Raw genomic sequence first — 18,906 nt, forward strand, 5'->3', positions numbered from 1 at the left:
TTTCCACGGGAAAAAAAATACTTTATTAATACACTTATATAATGTATATCAACATTTATAGACAAAATATGTACATCAAACATCTTTCGTGTAGGTCCCAAAATATAAAATCTCAAGTACCTCTTTCTATAGAAAACTAGTCCTCTGGTAAAACGTGTACATTCACTTCTCTCCTCCTCGCTCATTTTGACTCCAGTATTCATACTATGCAGTACAGAGAATGAACATCTGAGATTTATCAGCTTTTTCACAAGTAAAAGGCAACAGCAAGAACAAACACCAGGTTTGACTTGAGCAGAAACAGATGTTGAGTATGCAGACCTGGTCCAGCACAGTGCTACAGTATGTACACAGTTTCTGAGTACACCACGTACAATTGTCCACACTCTGCTCCTCCCTCCCTCCTGTCTGACAAGAGTGCGAGAACAGGTATCAAAAAAACAGAAATGTACATGAAGTATATGAACAATAATTACAGAAACTCCATCTCAACGGTCTGTTTGTCAATGAAAAACAAGTCGTCTCATTCAGTGTGGTCACGTGGCGACCATTCCTTCATCCGTGAATTGGGTGCAGCCTCGCGCTCGTCTGTACACACGGAAGGGAACCCTCGGATCTACGACACCTCTCGTCACAATGTGTGGTACAAAGGGGCTTTTTCCTCTATGATAACGGTGACTTACTGGACATAGGCGACAGACTTTGGGTGACGTTTTGGTGCAATGATTTCTAGATGGCATGTCTCTATCGCAACGGCTACAAGTGAAATGCATCAGTGTCATCGGCATTTGTACTTTAACAGCAGCATCTAAAACATTTCTCTCTTTACATTCAACCAAGTGTGTGTGTGTGTGTGTGTGTGTGCAGGGCAGGTCCAGTTTATATGATACATTTGCACTGAGTTATATCACTGAGCATTTAACATTCAACCAGAGCTCTGCATCCTCCATGTGCGGACGGATGCAGCTCCGCCCTCCACCTCTTCTTGATCATTTCAACAAGTCCTCTCGTTTGCTGTTTGACCTCCGGGCTGAGGAGCGGAGGGGAGGAATGAGGATGGATTGGATTATGGAACAGCTCAGTTTTCCTCTGCTTCCGACTACTGTCTCTGCTCCAGGGGTCACTACAAAACAGGATTTCTCAGTCTTTGGTTTCCAGGTTGAGGGGTGGTACCTGCTTTAATGCCTGAAGGAGGGCAGGGGAGTCCATGGGGGTCTGAGATATGGCTGGGGCTGGAGAGCCTCCCCTGGGAGACATCACTAGCTGAGGTGGTGACGGTCTTTCGCTGGACATGGCTGGTGCGGAGCCTCCCATGCCAGGGTAGAGCATGGGCACGGCCCCGGGGTACCAGCATTTCTCCAGCATTGGCAGGTAGGCTGCAGCGGAGGGTGGAATGAGGTAGAAAGGCATGCAGAGGGGATGTGGATGGGGTGGTGGATGGTTGGGGGATACGCTCATGTAGCTACTGTAACCACTTGAGGACGATGAAGTTGACGACTCCCCACCCGAGAGCAGTTCATCTTCAGACGACTCCACCCGGGGTCGTTTGTGACGCGGCTCGTCATCCTCCTGCTTGATGCCGGAGCTCTGCCTCTCTCCCAGCGCTCGCTTCAGCTGGCTCTCGTGGCCGTAGTTCTTCTCCAGCTCTCCCCCATAGCCGCTGTCTGTGTCTGTATCGCTGCCACTCTGCTCGCTGCTCGTCGGAGCGTACGCTCGCTGGATGACAGGCACACAGTTCCTCCCGTAGCCCTCACTGGGTTTGGGCGGTAAGCTGGTGTGCATCTCCTTGTGAGGTTGGTGCTGGTGGTAGGTGGGGATCTCCTCGCGCCGGGGGCTGACAGGGGTTCGGGGTCGGGTTGGGCCTTGCAGCACCTCTGCAGCCAACTTGTGAAGGTGATTGATCACATGAGATGGCGTGAAGTCTCCATCGGTCTCGTGGTTGGCTAGAAACTGAAGAATCTCCTTGGCACACATGTGGAAACCAGAGCAGAACATCTCCTCTGACTTCTCCTGGCTGACAGAAGGCTGCTCTGTAAACACAGCAAGAAAACCACACAGTGAGAAACTCTGTAACTTGACATTTTAGTCTTGTTTCCAACAGCTATGGCTATATCTGAAGTTACTCATTTGCCTTCAACTCCAGCATATTCCTTTAATTGTGTGTTCTGCAGCCTTTCCAGCAAAAACATCTCGTCCTATATGTGCATATTTGCGTGTGTTTGTGATCAGCCGCTTACCAATTTGCATTCCATTCTGCAGAGCGAGGATCTTCTGCTGCTGCTGCTCCAGAAGAGACGTGAGTGCTTTCACATGCTTGAGCGTGAGCTCCAAAACCACGGCCTTCTCCAGATGTCCCAGAGTCTGCAGGAGACACACACAGTCAGCACATCCTCACGTTTTACATAACACACAGAGACCAATGCATTACACCCTTCTTATGCATGATCTCTAATATTCTCATGAACAGCAGAAGCAAAAATGATGATTAGAATATGTTTATAAAGATAAAGAATAATATACTTTTCATAAATAAACATTACATTTTGGATTGAGCTGATTTTTTCATGCAAAGAATGAAACATGGCAGGAGACACCCTGCACTGATGACGCACAGAGGATGCACTGCCCCTGATCAGCCACTCGGTGGTGCATGCCCCACAGTGCATGTGAATCCCATCAACCCTCCCCAGCTCCCGCGTGAACTCACCGTGAGCTTCAGGTGCTCCGGTAATAAATCTTTCAGCTGCGCGATGCACTCGTTTATCCGATCACGTCTTTTCTTCTCGATGAGTCTGTGCGGCAGCTTGTAGGTTTCCTGCGGGAAAACAAACAGCTTTGTTTAGAGGGGAAATTCAGCTGATCAGCCGCCAGCTCATCCTGGACAGAGGCAGGCGCAAGGGAGGGAGGTCTCCAGCAGTTATGTCATAGCAGAAATGAGGTCAGCCGTTTATGGGAATATACAGGACTTCTTCTAGCAGTCAGTTATTTCCTCGTCGCGCACAGGGTTCAATAAAAGCGCTGCAGTTAACGATTCACTCATTAAGTTTGGCAATAAAAAGATAAAAACGAACCTTGCTGTCCTCTCCTCTCTTCATCCCCCGCCTGGGTTTATAAACATACATCGGGAAGTCCATCCTGAAGGAGAAAAGGAGAAAAGGTCAGAGTGAGACGTGCACGCATGGTTTGGTTCAGTGACTGAGACACATTGGATATTAAACAATAAAATAAAAAAATGTTTTAAAGTGTGACTTACCCCTGCAAGTCTGACAGCTCAGCCTGGTGTTTGGACAGAGGTGGTGGCTGCGCGCTTGGAATTCGCTCCATTATTTCTTACTCCAATTACGCACAGTCAACGGTTTTTTTTTCCAATACAAGTCACAAATAAACACGCGTGTACTTTCGCGCTCAGAAAACACTGAGCAGAGGTTTGTGAAATGCACCAAAAATGATTTAAGTTGCAATTATTGAACAAGAGTCTAACTCGTGTGAATGTTGTTCTGGGTGTGGGAAATCTTCTCTGAAGTTAGTCCTCGCGGCGCAGGAGGAAGGCAGCCGTGTTGGTGGCTCGTTGGGAAAGTGGGGGAGGACGGAGCGACGAGTTAAATAAACCCTCTGACTCTCCGCGCAGCCTGACCTACCTCCGTCACATGAGGCTCACGTGTTAAACGGCGCTGTATCCTCGGCGGAGGGACGGCCCACTTGTCTGCCGATAACGAGCCTCAGTGGGCGGAAGGGCTGCGTACGTCAGCGAGGAGGGAGGCGCGTGTCGTGTCCCGTGTACCACCATGCTGAAGTGTATGGAAACAAGCCTGCTGCGCGCTCCCCGTGCGCCACGGCGCGGGGAACGTGCAGCCACCTGAGCGGAGCGGTGGTTGGAAATGGCCCGATGGTGCACGAGAGCTGATGGCTGTGATAGCAAATATCTACTGCTGAGGAAAACATGTACAATAACACAATTAAAGCACAATGGGGATTCATTTGAACCTGCAGGATTATTAACCACGGGATTGACATTGGAGTAGCTTTTTAGTGTTTTTAAAAGAGTGTTTATAAAGAGTGTTTATGTTTGTTATGATGAGGTAGGTACGTTTTAGATACATAAGCTCTTCACTAAGAGGAAAACATTATGCAGCTGCTTTTATATTTACAGTTTTATATTAAAAGTGCATTAACCGTGCCAAATTAGTCCAAATGAAACAAATATTATCTAAATAGTTATTTTACATCTTGTTAATAATAATAACAATAACAACAACGACGACGATGATGATGATGATGATAATGATGATAATAATAACAGTATTCTATTCTATTATATGGATCTATATGTCTGCAGCATGCAGGTCCAGTGGCCCCGATATAAACAGTGCTGCCACAGCGGGAGAACCACGTGCGCTTGTGCGTGGATGAGTCTGTGGAGCCCGCGCTTGTTGTCAGGAGGCGGTGCCGCCTGTCACGTTGATCTCCTCATGGCCCCGGGAGCCCGCTGAGCGCACAGGGCACATCCAGCACATCCATCCTGCTCAGCACAGCTCAGCTCAGCCTGCACACGGGGCTGCACCTGTCTGCTGCAGGGCCACGACCGCAGATCACAACAGTGCACCAGTCTGAAAGTGCAGACTTACATGAAACATGTGTCCTGGTGCACATATAAGGGGGTGCAATAACAGCTGTGTTAAAATCTTCTTTGTAATGATAGTCTAATCTCACCCTACTACAAAATATATAATAACAGTAAATCAATGTAAAAGCTCAAATAAGAGCACATACTTATTTATCTCCTATGGGTTTTGAACCCTATTATAAAGCTCAGTGTTATTATATCGATCACAGTGGAAATTATGATGTGATTAGAGAAAATCTGTAACATTTACACCAGCTTTAGTTTTCCTATTCAGCCTCATGTTCCTCAGGTCTTTTTCTATGGAAATCACTTTCATCAAAACCATCCAATCACATAAAGTTTTGTTTGAGATACTTATGAAAAGACTTAATGAGATTTATTTGATTTTCAGGATACAAACACAAAATACTCTCAAAGAGATTACCAATTGCATTGGAACCATTTTGTATCTGTAACTTTAATTTAAAAATGTTATGTATTTATAATCATAGTTAGGCTTGCTGTACTCTAAAGATACTTTTTGTTTTGTTTAAATTACGATTTTGATGTTTTCTCTCCATGTTAATTCTTCATTTGGATTCTCAATCTCTCTCTGATAAAAATAAGGTCATAAATAGCAGCCGTCACACTTGCTTTTATCATCTCAGATTACATCAACCTTGAAACTCTGACTTCCCAGACACAAATTGTAAGACAACCTGATTAAAATAACTTGTGTTAAGAACAGTTGTCAAGGTTATAACTGTGGTCATTCCTCCTGAAAGCCTCAAAAGGTCCACACACAAAGTTCACGTCATTGGCCTTAAGTAAAAGGGGGAAATTCCTCGAGTGTAGTAAATTAAATAGAAGTGGCTACAAGAGGCTATTTACGAGATGACCATAACAGAGGCCACAGTGATTTAGAATTAATTAAATAACCACAACTACGATGGAAAGCCCCATGAATGTAATGGGGGCAAATGAACTTTGAATTATACTAAATTAGATTATTATTTTTTTTAATTCCCTGACAATTCCCCTCAGTTCAGTTGTAGATCATATAGCTTCACGCAGAACATCGAGGAAAATTCTTGGCTAATTGAATAATGTTGTAACGGATGCTGTTAAATTGGCTTAAACTATTTAAGTATTGCATTAGTTTATGTGATACATACATCCACTGACAAGTGGAGGGATGTTTGTTGGGGCTATATTTATAATGTAATATTAGTCTTCAGGAAATCTAAGTAAAAAGAACAGTATAGATCTTAAAAAACATACATAATATTTCTCCTGTGCTGTTTAAAGACTTACAAGTGCATTGAATTAAAACTAAATATGGTCACTTCTGTACTCAGCGTGTGAAAATACTCCGTGTTTCCTCATACAACATGGCTACAGGATATGTGCACTTCCTCATGTGTAGAGGATCCCTGTTCTTCTGAAATGTAATTCTCAAAATTTCTTCCTATTTATTAATCTGACGCAATCTGCTGCACTTTAGATAAATGGTTTCCAACATATAATCAGTTACACAGGTAACAGGATACACACTAAGATATGAACATGACCTCAAGGTGATGATTTAGAAAAATGCCAACATTCAAATTACCTTATTTTCTCATCTGCTCATGGGCCAATGCCGTTAAACACTCACAGTCATATCGTTTTTACACACTTGTTTATTTAAATATATACTCCAAGTATGGAATGTACAATTCAGACACAGTTCGGTCAAGCAACACTTCAAATGACATCGTTTACTTCATCTATTTTTCTCACTCGCGCACGCGCACGCACACGCACACACACACACACACACACACACACACACACACACACACAGACTCCGACAGACACACACAGAAACACACACACACTCAGCTCACATTCTGCTGTGGTTCTTTTACAAAGTGACCAACCGAAAAGTAACAATTGTTGTGTGTGCTACAGAAAACATCAGTGCTTCAGGACTAAATGAAATAAAGGAGGATTAAATAATTTAGTGCACAAAAGAATAATAATCAATCTAATTCACCGTCAGCTCCCAAAAATCCTTTAAGTTTGGTTCTATGCTTCTACTGTGACTCCAAAGGCATTGACCTGCAGTCACATGACTCTCTCCTTCCCTCCAGTATGTTCATATAGGTCATTATTCAAAAAATCATAGTTAAAAAAATAGTGTCCTGGAAAAAGTAGAACCTTCATTTGAGATTATAGAAATATTACGAAAGTAAATGACTGTCTTCATGAACTAACAACGCTGTAGAAACATTGGAAAACTATTTGAATTCTTCAGTTTGTATAGAGGAGGTGTTTCCTTATTCTAAATGTATGATGGTATAATTTCATGTATTTATTTAGATTTTGCATATTATGAAGGTTTTCTTCTGCTGTCAAGAGTTCAAACAAACCGTCAAATCCACGTGACCTGAGTTTGGTGGTGCAACACTGAGGATTAAAACCTCAACACAAGGCCACTCGAGAGGAAGACTCCCTCAGGAACAATGGCTGGACTTTGGCATGCAGTCAGTGTGGTACAACGCAGAAGGCATCCAGGCTAGTAAAGCTCAAGTCAGTGTTTTCATCTCCTAAAACCTACAAGACTGGCTTCTCGGGTCCCAAGGCACATGGTGCACATACTCCACACACACATCTGCCCTTGAGGCCACGAGTAACATACTCAGATAACTTTCACTTCATAGACATTCAGAAACACTTATTGTAGGAATGTCTGCCGAAGCATAGGTCGGACATAAATACATACAGTGCTGGAGAAGGACACAATTTTTGGCATTCTCCATTTTTGCACTTGGCACCCCATCAGGAGCACTCAGGCACTAGTGACCCCCGGGGAATCCTCAGGCAGGCTGCTGGGGGTTGATGTTCATGTGAGGGGGATGCCCCAGGAGGCCGATTCGTTGCTTCTGCTTCCTCTGCTCCGTCATCTGTGAGGAAACAGAGATCTATTCATACCCCATGGAGTTTTTAAACCAATAGTATTGCTAGAAATCTAATTGTAAGTGGTGGTATTGTATTGACTCAAAGGAGTATACGTATGCACTCGCTATCCAGCTGCGGCAATGGAGGAGTGAAATACTGTGCCAACACGGGTAAGGAAAAAGTAGACCTGGATGTAAACAAGGCATGACTTAAAATAGATGAAAACTAGTGTGTAAAATGACCAATTGTTTACACGTGTGCACTTTTTTTAACTCCAGGAAGTTACCGTGCCAGACCATAGCGATATTATGACTCACAACTGCCATAAACAGCCCATAAAAACTGGAGGATAGGAGATCTGTCCTTCTAAAATGGAGGCAGAAGAATAAGAAACTAAAATGACACTCAGTGGACCTCCACCAAGGCTCAACGTTCCCCTAATGAAACTACATTTAAATTCAATAGATCCCGATTTTTTTATTTGGATCTGCAATAAATTGCACACTCACAAATATCAGTCCTCCATGATCCATCAATCATTCTCTGAGAAATCAACGAAAATGTATAAAAATTAAAAGAAAGCAATGATAAAGAAAGTGAAAGTCTTGGATCCGGCCCCTGATCCGGATCTGTTCATTAGGTGGGTTTTTCCTTGGCTCAGTCCCCACCCCTCAACAAAATTTCATGGAAATCAGTTGTTTAGTTATGGCACAATCCTGCTAACAAACAAACACAGATGAAAACCCAACGTCCTTGGCGGAGGCAATCAAAGGCTATGTTCTACAAAAGTGAAGCGAGTGCCCGATGTACTGTCACAGTGTACCTGCTCCTTGAGCTCAGTCAGCTGTCCGGACAGGTTGGCCACCAGTCTCATGGTCGAATCCAGCTTCTCCTGCAGGTTCCTGATTTCGTTCTGCTCGCCCTCCGCATCGCTGCTCACCAGCGACATGGCGCGCATCCGTGGAAACCAGTCCAGGTTGTGCTCCTGTGGTCGACCAAGAACATCATCCTCTGACTCATTTTAAAAAACTTTTGAAATAGATTTACTAGGAGCTAATAAACTTGGTCCTAACAGGGAGGTTTTAATGTTTGGCAATACTGTGATTAATTGTTTAGTTGTTTAATTGTTTGTTTAGACACTGGTCTATAATCAGAGGATTCAGAGGAACTTCAGAGGAACAAGCTGAGACAGCAAAACATACCAAAATAGAGAACCCTGTGAACGGACCAGTTATTTCTTATCATGCTTTAACCTGTTTAGTTGGAGTACGTGACTGCAGCTTGTGTCTTGTTTCACTAGACTTCCTGTTTATGTGTTTGTACCACTGAATGTGCATGACTGGTATGACTGTCAGATGAAATCAGAATAGAGGAACAGATTACTAATGTGTGTGCGACTGGTTCAGTGCCCGAGTCTGATGAAGCTACATAACTAACATGTTACAATGTGAACATGTAAAGTAAATGGGGTAGTTCCACGGTATGGACGTGAAATGATGAACGTTAAGAACAAGAGAGAACATGTCTTTAAGCAGTGAAGTAACTTTCTCTGAACAATACATTTCCCTTTATATTCCATTTACACAGCAGCAGCTCAGCGATGTCATGCACCATGACATGTGGTCTGAGAGTTTAAGTTGAACCCATATATATAATTAGACGTGCACTGTCACCCGAGGACCAGACTCGTGTGCTTGTCTTCAGGGTGTGGCCGTGCGTGTTGTTTACCTTGATCATCTCAGCCACGTAGCTCTCAGGGCCCGTGTACTCTGTGGAATCTTTCACTTTCACCAGCACAATAAAGAACAGGTAGTGCCACATGTTGTGCTCCTCTTTGACGTGCTCCTCAAAAGACACCGTTTTGTTGTCAAACTTGTCCCGCTCCAGACCTGGATTAATAAAAAGAAGTGGAAGTTGGCTTTTATTTGAATGTTCCACACAACAGTTTTGCATCCAGGGTTTTTTTGGGGGGAAAAAAGTAAACTAAAAAACAGAAACTTGTCCTCGGAGGAAGGGAAAACATCACTTTGAACAAATTAATTAATTAAAAAGTGGCGATATAATGGGAAATAGATCACGAAGTTAGATAGGCTTCATTTATTTTGTCAGGAAATGTCATAAACTCAGGCAAGGAACCAGGCCTTCCCAGTTCAGAGCAGGTATGGAGAACTGATACAGCTAATCTGTCCTGTGGTCTCATTTGGAATTATTGCATTCTTACAGTCCAAATTGGGTAAATGAAGAGAGGAAATAAAAGTAAGTAATACTGTGTTTAACATCCACAATGCAATAAAAACAGATGATATTGTGCTCGGAAACCACATATCTACACCAAGAATAATGCCTCATCTCCTTTCTCTTAAAATTGTTCTTCCTTGGCCCACATCCCACACTGACACCAATCTTCAAGAAACTCAGTTCAGTAGTTTAACAGACAGACAAACCGCAGTGAAAACACAAGCTCCTCGGTGGTGGTAACAAATGGCAGAATACAGGTGCTTCTGTGCACGTTTAAAGCAGAGTTCAATCCCAAAAAAGTATATTTGCACCAAATAGAGCTCAAGAAAGTCACTTCCCCTATATGAGAGGCGATCAGATGAGTGGCGCCCATGTTGTGGGGGTGAAACAGCACATTGGTTTGACATTGCATCACAGACAGTGGTGGGGAATTTTTTAGGTGGATTTCCAAAGTAAATTAAATGCTTAATGTGGCCTTTTTACACATTGAAAGTGAACTCTACATTCATACAAAATCAAAGAAAAATATTTGTTATAATGCAATATTATTGATGATATACATCTATTAAAAACAGAACTTTAGCTCTCCACTAATTTCAAGTAATATATAACGACAAGAAGAGAGACTAATCAACTAAGATCTAATTTGACTTTTTCTACAGAGGATGTGGAGGATGCTGTTTTACTGTGGGATTGCTCCTGATGCACAGAAGGAAAATAAATTCAACCACAGGTAAGAATCCTGCGCAGGAAGATCATGACGTACATCAATCAATGTTTTCGGACCCCAAAGATCTAAAAACTAATCTGAATGCTGCGGGAAAGAAAGATTGGTGGCTTATTAAACCGAGCTGGAGGATGGAGAGCCACTTAAGCCTGTTGAGATCGGATCCTAATCTCCGCATCTTCTGTTCCCCCGAGGTCCTGCTGGAAACCATAGAGACGGCAGCTCCCCCTGTGGCCTGGCCTTATTTAATATGAGTGAGTCAGAGCTGCTGGCTGCCGGGGTGACATATACTGTTCTCATTCCATATGCTTACCAGCCGTCCACACTGCCTGACCCAACACGCACACACACACGCACGCACGCACGCACACCAGCGCACACGCACACGCACACACACACACAGACACACACACACACACACACAATGATGTTGAAGCACTAGCAAACACACACACACTTAGAAACATGCGCTGTAGTTATTTAGGCACTCACACACATAATGTACTTATAAGAAAAAGCAAAAGATGACAGACAGCAGTGTAAAGTTTGGGTACGCCATGAAGTGGCACAAAACATATGTTATGAAAATCAAGTGTGTATGAATAAGTGTGTGTGTGTGTGTGTGTGTGTGTGTGTGTGTGTGTGTGTGTGTGTGTGTGTGTGTGTGTGTGTGTGTGTGTGTGTGTGTGTGTGTGTGTGTGAGAATGTGAGTGGGAGAAAATATCGTACGTGTGAGACAGACATGAACTATGGAGGCGAGCACAGCGGTGGCAGGAAGCCCTCATGACTCAGTCTTCTCTGGAACGACAGCGAAGTGAGAGAAGGGGGGAGGAGGAGAGGAAGGGGAGTGCAACAAAGTAAATACACCTTCACAGAAATATTTTTTGCCGGAAACCACAACTACACAGAGAAATCAGAGGTTCCTGAGTATTAACTAAGAGGAAGAGACCCTCTTTGACACACAGATCCCATCCTGCCCAGATTATTAGAGGTCATACCGTCACTGGAAAGCTAGAGGTTTGATTCCCATGATAATATCCTTAGGAAAATATTTCACCATGTGTTAACTGAGCAGGGAAAGAAAAGAAAAAAAACACATCTGGGAGACTTCAACTTTTCCAACAAGTGATCAGCTGAGTAGTCTCACCACAGATGAAGCAGGTCGTCTTCAGCACCTCTTCTTTCTTCTGTTTTTCACTCCTCAGGTCAGCGAAGGTGTCGATGATGACACCAAAGATGAGGTTGAGGACAATGATGATGACCATGAAGAAGAACAGCAAGTCGTATATGACTCTGGCAGCAAACAGCGGCTCCTGTGAGAGGAAACAGGAAACACGGTTAAATGTAGAAGAGGGTCGGCACCAAATCTTGTGTAGTTGTGCCACTGCCTATTTAGGAGGTAGAGATGAGAAGCGTATTAGATCTAATAGTAATTATTAACTTTAATAAGGCATCAAAATATGTATGTGATTTCATATTGTGGGCGACTGATGTTCGGTTAACACATAGGACCCAAAGGGCAGGTCTTTACGTGAGCATGTGTTGGGGGTGAGGGGATGGGTCGAAAAAACCAGGTCAACCTTGGTCATCATGGATGTTAATGGTAACTCAAGACCACGGGTGAACCCTGCCAGATGCTTCAGTAACAGAGACAGCAGAGGGCCGGTCAACCCATGCAGCCTGTGTTTAGCACCTTTCATACACAGATAGGTGGATTCAAGGTGCCGCACAGGGACATTCAAAAAACAACACAGAGACACGTGAAAATAAACAATAAAAAAAACTGAAATCTCAGTTTCAAACCATTTTTGAGTAAAATGAAAGATTAAAAAGAGTAGAGTGAAAGTTAAAATATTAAAAGAGAAAATAAAATAAAAAGGATAAATCTGCATCAAAATGTTAAAAATAAGTTGAGAGGGAAAATGAATACAAATAAAATAGATGGAACTGTGGAAAATAATCAAGTAAAAAATTAAAAGAATGAAAAACAATGAACTCACTTGAATAAAAAAAGTTCAAGCTGTTTGTCTGTGTGTAGACTTGACCCTGGGCACCACTAGCAGACCACTCCCCAGTGATCTCAGAGGTCTCGCAGGCTTATATTGGACCAACATGTCTATTGTGTATTTGGGAGCAGCTCCATTAAAAGATTCAGGAGAATGCTGATCAAAAAAAAAATCATTTACAGCTCATGAGAAAAAAACATTTTACTTTATAAACCGATTGCTCTCTGCTGTGGACCTCAGTTCTTATTCTTTGGTTGATTTTAAATTAAGATGTTAGTTAATCCTCTTCAAAAGTAATGGAGTGAGCCTGAAGGGAATTACCCTGCAGTGGTCAGCAGCTTCATGCAGTCACACACTCACACTGGTTTAGGTCCAGCTTGTTCAGCAAGACGTCTTGCCTAACGTGCACTATGTTGAAAACATGTGTGGGAGACATTAACATCCTCTTTTGACATCATTAGTGGCTTAGCCTGAATTCAGTGGAAATCTATTTTGAGGTTTGATTCTCGAACAAGGCAGGGGGGGGCTGACGCAGCTGTAAGACTGTAAATACTGTGCAACCTCCACGCTTGTGAGACAAAAACAAGTTCAACACACGGCAGGCTCACAGCCAGCTCACATGACCCACGCCTGCAGCTGTGGCTGCCTCACCCTCTCAGCCCTCGCACACTTTCACAAGCCTGATCACAGCTGCACGTACCTCTTTGGAAGGCTTGCGGAGAACATCCCCGACACCCCCTCCGCTCCGCAGGCCGTGACTCAGCACGGTAACGATGCACATGAGTAAAGAGTCGCACGTCCGCTCCATATTGCTGTCCTCCTCACTGTCATTGCCAAAGTCTGTGGAAGCACAAAGGAATGGAATGATGTCATCTGAATTAATTGGGCACAGTTGATTTAACTCTAGCAGGTGCATTTGTCTACGGACGTTGAAAAATCCAATGGAAAGTGCCGAATATTTATGTCACTGCGGCATCAGAAATCGTGATTTACGTTTGAAGTCCTCATGAACCTGGTATAGGAGGAAAAAGAGCTCCTACTCATTTTACTTTATGTAACATTAGGAAACCACTGTGACTGAATAGTATTAAATTCACTTATGAGCCAGACTACTAACCATATGCAGATACATTTTCATATTCCATCTTTTTAGCATGATATCATATTTGCTGCACCTCTTCAGAAGTGCTCAGTCTCACATACTTGACCTTTGACCTGCGCTATTTGCGTTGCATTAGAGTGTGTGTGACCATGACCGTTACATTAAGCCATTATTTGTGTGACTGTGTGTCACATACAAACACACATTTAGTGTTGTGATGTCCTGTTGTAATGTTTTTTTTCGTCAGAAACCATGCAACAGATTTCCAGGTAACTTGGTGGAGGAAGTGGTGCGGGAGGAAGCCTTTTTTTCCACTTCCTTTAACATTACGTCAATGAAGGGATGTTTTTTTTTTTTTTTTCGTTTTAAAAGTGGTTTCATAAGGGCACTGTTGGGCCTTGGCAGAGGTATGAACTTGTGTTACAATGAACTTTCATATGCCAGCATTCAACTGTGTTATGATAACAAACAACACAAGTATTGCCTTGCTTTTAAATATCTCCCTTGATAATAATAAAGAACCACTAGTAATCTGTATGAGAGCAGGACTTGATATCTGCTGAAACGTTGTTTACATGTTTTGACTCGCAGTGTGAAAGCAGTTAGTCAAAGCAAAAAGTGTTATTGTTTAGATGGAATGTGGCGGCGGCTTTGGTTACACTTAAGAAAAATATTTCTGAATAGTTTATCCAGTTTGATAAAGTTTATCGGTCCTGACCGGCACAGTAGTTAAGTCAAGTGATAGAAGCTACATTATCAAGAGTCCCAAACTGAATGTGTCCATAATTCTTCGTATTATTTTATATGTCACATCCTGGACAAAGTTTTCGAGGACATCTCGTAAATTGTTCTCCTGGGTCCACACAGTATGTTACCACCAAGGTATGGTTGGTGGTACGTTTGGCTGAGGTCATCTCTACATTTTAGAACAAATGGAACAAAAAGAACCACACAACCGGACTGACAGGACGTTCCCCTGCATTAAACTGTTTTTTAGGGCGTGCGGTTGGGACGTTCACATGTTTCTGTCACATGATGGGGCGATGAGGTCACATGGGAGATATTCTGGTCAACAGGCTTGAGTCACATGAATGAAATGTGAAATGAATTAGGGTGAAAACTGCAGAACACAAAGAAACAGTGCACTTTATTGACAAAAATATCAAACAGTTTCATTTATGTGGTTTGAAAAGGCCATGGGTGATTTCCCAGGATTTGAAACAGCTTCTACAAAAAATAATTTTAACTTGTTGGATTTCTCTTCGTCATAGAACTAAGAAATCCTTCCTGTGTGAATTATTATTACCCTTTCTACTTACAAAACTAATCCACAATAAATCTTTTCTTTTTGCATATAAGCTCTTTAGTCTTCCTCATCAACCTGAAATTAGTTTTAAAGCCGAGTGTTGGTCCCGCCAATTTCCACAGTTTCAAGCCTCTCACTAAAATTAACCAGATTACAAATTAAACTTATTATTCACACTTTTACAAAGGTTTAGTTCGTGACAAGAAACTCACATAAGAACACTGAACATTTAAGTATTACTCAATTGTTCTTAATGATTAAAATATCAAACAAAATTTTGATTTCTCCAGCTAAATCCAGGTAAAAACCAGGTGAAATTGTAAACATTACCTTCCTGCAGAGTCCCTGTGGTGCAGTTCTCATCAATCCCTCCACGACACATTCCCTCAGACAGAAACTCGCTGGCCAGACTGGCTCCACTTTCTAGAAAGTACAAACAGGTCATTCATGCATGTTCATTTCTAAATGAAGCCCCCCATGATGTGTAATTGTGTGAGCGTCTCCTCACTCATGGTCGTGTTGGGAATCCGATCCACCTCCAGGATGAAGTCGTCTTTGAAAAAAATGTAGCCAACGATGGAGAACAGGTAGACGAGGATGAGCGCCAGCACGGCGGTGAGTACGATGGAGCGTCCGTTACGTGTCACACTCTTGATCACGTTCAGCAAGGTCTCTTCTCTGTAGACCAAGTCAAACAGCTGCAGAGAGGCAAAACATTTAGAAGACCAAAGATGTGCCATGAAATTCATTGTAAAGTGACTTAATGCTTCTCAAATCGTAAACTAAGAAACTGAAAATTCAGTATAAAGTGTATTTGAGCTTACATACAGTTATCATAGCATAGTGACTAGTAAATGTTTAATGTGAAGCTACAAAAACCTAATAATTGCTTTAAACGTTTTCCTTTTTGAATCCAGAGTTTCCTTCAGTATTTTTTGGATGAAGTGAAAAAAATAAGGAAACATGTCGAGTGAAAGTAAAACATCTTCAAATACTGACATATTAAATCTGACATGTTGTAAAGCAGACCGGAGGCACAGCACATAGCACTTCATATAACAACAACAACAACAACAACAACACCACAGCAGCAATAAATAAGGTGATTTGTGACTTGCCACCAGGACACGTCCTTAAATGCACCAACAGAAAAAGGAAAGGAAAATCTCGGGCTCCATTCAGAGAGAGCTAAAGTATTTTCCACATGTTCTCACTCAAAAAACCTGCACACATCATATTTCAGCCTACACCTTTGTCTTTGTCCCTGTACTATATGGAGGAGGTGTGTGTAAAGGGCTTCACTCACCAACAGACTGTAGAAGAAGACGTGGACAAACACCCCCAGGGAGCAGATGATGAGGTACATGAGGTGGTAGAGGAACTCAAAGTCCAGCACCATGACTTTGTATCCTCTCGTGAAGGTTCCTCGATTCCCCACAAAACTTATGAGGAAGATGATTTTATTACAAACCTGGAAGAGAAAGTTGATCACTTTAATGATTATAATTAATAACTCAATCATTTTAATGCTTAAAGAAACATACAATTGCTTTTGCTGGGGACTGTATGGCAGAAACTGCCGGAGTTGGGTGATTTTACGACAAATGAGGACACATTAATTGTGTTTACGTGTCATGTCATGTAAACGTGAAACCAGGGTGCAGGGATTAACAGAAACCCGGTTAACACAGCTCGGTCATGTACACGCTGAACCGAGTCTCATGGGGTTTCAACAAGAGCAATTGCTACAGACTTCAGACATTTCACAGTATCAGCAGTGGGGAGGGATGAAGGGGAAGGTCATCAGCAGTGCATCCTTTTATTCTGAAGTCTTATTCTAAAACTGATGCAAAAAAACAAGTCACTTTTAAGTTCTTTTTCAAAGTTTATGCGGTTAATTGAACACTTGGTTCAAAAAGGTCAGAAACACATTCAGCGAGACATTTGACCTCTGCTCAGCTGTGTGTAAACTAGATGTTGAAGTAACCCGGTTACTGTAGTCCATGGTAACACGTTCTCTGGTTTCGTGCCTTAACCTGATTTCTCTCAATAACCTAGTTTTCGTGTGTGTGTACATGTGAACGCAGCACACTGAGGGGAGAGGAGAGACGACAGCGGTGCGTGCAAACACTTTATTTTGCGTGTGTGTATAATGAGTCTAAAGAGCACATCTAGTTTCCCTCTCTCAAGGGTCCAGTGACGCACTTCACACCCCATAACCCAGCCAGGCGCTGGCAGGCAGAGCGGTGAGGGGCAGCGGTCTGCCAAGTGGGCATGAGTGTGAGGGAGAGTCGACAAAAGAACTGGAACTAGTGAGGCAGAGGTTTCTCACAATGGGAAAGTACGTACAGTAGCAATGTGTCTGATTGACCGGGTTGGTCACCCAAACAATGAAAAAAAGGAAAGAGTGGGATGCAGCCAGGCAGAAAGTTGATTTGTCCATATTTGTGTTGCATTTGTCTGAGATTTCTGCCTTTACTCAGACACAATGCAGGTAAATAAATGATTTGAGGAGCTAATGCACCGTCAGCAGTCGTCATAGGGACAATCACAAACTGTTTACACAGTAACTACATCTGTGGATTGAATATAATAGCATTGATGATTTAAAAAAAAAAAATACTTGGAGCACAACAAACAACATTCTCACGCAGCAACTCACAATGTTTCATTGTCATTTAATCTGCAGATTTTGTTGATTAATTGTTTAGTCCAAGAAATGTAAGAAACAACCCATCACGATTATTTAAAAAATAAAATAGTGAGAATTGTGTCATATACTCGCATTAGAGAAATATTTGCTTGAAAACCACAGAAACAAATAATCTATAATCAAAGGAAATGAGTGAAAATGTCAAAAAACACTCTCGCAATGAAATAAAAAGAAAATGAAAGAAAATACCACAATCCCCCTCAATGATCTGGATCCAGACTTTGTGTAATCTTGCTTACAAGCAAACATACAAACCAATGACCAGGGGCGAAAACATAACATCTTGGGTTGTGGTAACTTGACCCTTTAAGGTAGACCACTCACATTGAAGGCACCCAGAAGGAAGAGGGTGGGCTCCAGGCCGACAGAGAAGATGAGACGGAGGATGGTGACAATGACCAGGGCGCGGATGCCCAGCGGTTGTGGCATGATGATGACAATGGCCAGTGTCGCCAAGACCCCCATCCACAGCAGCGCCGACAGGTGGGAGTCGAGCATTCCTGCAGCAACAAACACACAAGAGGAGAACAGCTGCATTACCACACTGGTCAGCTTTACTGAATACCTGTTATATAATGAATTCAATTTTTCCCAGCTCAACCAGTACAAAAAAAAGGAGTCATGGTCATTGGTTCAAAGGCTCAGAGAGAGAAACTGAAGTCAAAACTAAATATACTCAAGCTGAGCAAAAAAGCACAAAACTTGACTGAATTTGAATTTCAAGGCTCATGTCCACTACGTCATAAAAACCTTTTTAAAGCTTTTCATCATTTGAAGAACATCGGCAAAGAGAGGCCCCTTCTAAAGCAGGCTTTTATAACTAGACTACTGTGATGCTCTCCTCTCTGGTTGAACAGAGAACAAAATCCATCAGTTACAATTAATTCTGCTGCACGAGTGTTGACTAAGACCAAACGGAGAACAAACATAACGCTGGTGGCATATTGAGGATTTTTCTTAACCGAGGCTAAGGGGCCACAATTTACACAGGGGGGCCGATTACATTATATGTCCAAAATAACTAACATATTATTTACTGTTAGCTCTATAACTTTGAGCAAAGCCACACATGAATTGAATATATTTTGAAAAATGTCACTTGCTCAAGCACAAAACATTTGAAAATAAAAGTTAATTATTTGTATCGTTAGAGTTGTTTGTAAGTGACTTCAGAGGCCAATCAGGATTTAGCTGGGGCCAGTGCCCCCCTGGCCCCACCCCTGGCCCCACCCCTGTACCCCTATATATTTTTAAAATCTTAACATACC

General features: G+C 42.4%; 2 protein-coding genes across 5 annotated transcripts in view; both read right to left on the reverse strand.

The window, feature by feature from the left end:
• LOC118105040 (class E basic helix-loop-helix protein 40) lies at nucleotides 1–3,668 on the reverse strand. The gene is made up of 5 exons (XM_035152411.2): nucleotides 3,254–3,668; nucleotides 3,072–3,135; nucleotides 2,708–2,815; nucleotides 2,238–2,361; nucleotides 1–2,030 (listed from the first exon to the last, which is right to left on the reverse strand). Exons 1-5 carry the CDS (start codon nucleotides 3,322–3,324, stop codon nucleotides 1,141–1,143), a joined length of 1,257 nt encoding a protein of 418 aa, XP_035008302.1. The 5' UTR covers nucleotides 3,325–3,668; the 3' UTR covers nucleotides 1–1,140.
• A 2,599-nt stretch (nucleotides 3,669–6,267) lies between these two features.
• The window catches only part of LOC118105042 (inositol 1,4,5-trisphosphate receptor type 1), a 66,824-nt gene continuing 54,185 nt past the window's right edge, over nucleotides 6,268–18,906 (reverse strand). For all 4 annotated transcript variants that reach the window (XM_047339393.1, XM_047339392.1, XM_047339391.1 and 1 more), the window contains 9 exons: nucleotides 17,963–18,138; nucleotides 16,232–16,396; nucleotides 15,434–15,623; nucleotides 15,256–15,348; nucleotides 13,218–13,357; nucleotides 11,659–11,824; nucleotides 9,275–9,435; nucleotides 8,370–8,531; nucleotides 6,268–7,551 (listed from right to left, as the gene is read on the reverse strand). In XM_047339393.1, coding sequence (XP_047195349.1) covers nucleotides 7,465–7,551; nucleotides 8,370–8,531; nucleotides 9,275–9,435; nucleotides 11,659–11,824; nucleotides 13,218–13,357; nucleotides 15,256–15,348; nucleotides 15,434–15,623; nucleotides 16,232–16,396; nucleotides 17,963–18,138 — 1,340 coding nt within the window. In that variant the 3' untranslated portion in view covers nucleotides 6,268–7,464. The remainder of the gene's footprint in view (nucleotides 7,552–8,369; nucleotides 8,532–9,274; nucleotides 9,436–11,658; nucleotides 11,825–13,217; nucleotides 13,358–15,255; nucleotides 15,349–15,433; nucleotides 15,624–16,231; nucleotides 16,397–17,962; nucleotides 18,139–18,906) is intronic.

This window comes from Hippoglossus stenolepis, chromosome 3 (genome assembly GCF_022539355.2).
Source record: "Hippoglossus stenolepis isolate QCI-W04-F060 chromosome 3, HSTE1.2, whole genome shotgun sequence".
Taxonomy (NCBI): domain Eukaryota; kingdom Metazoa; phylum Chordata; class Actinopteri; order Pleuronectiformes; family Pleuronectidae; genus Hippoglossus; species Hippoglossus stenolepis.

Excerpts from the sequence above, each read along its gene's own strand:
- LOC118105040 (XM_035152411.2), bottom strand. The coding sequence starts at position 3,324 with ATGGAGCGAATTCCAAGCGCGCAGCCACCACCTCTGTCCAAACACCAG. Across the intron at positions 2,816-3,071 it reads AGAGAGGAGAGGACAGCAAG|GAAACCTACAAGCTGCCGCA; the intron begins GTTCGTTTTTAT and ends GTTTTCCCGCAG. Across the intron at positions 2,031-2,237 it reads GCAGAATGGAATGCAAATTG|AGCAGCCTTCTGTCAGCCAG; the intron begins GTAAGCGGCTGA and ends CTGTGTTTACAG.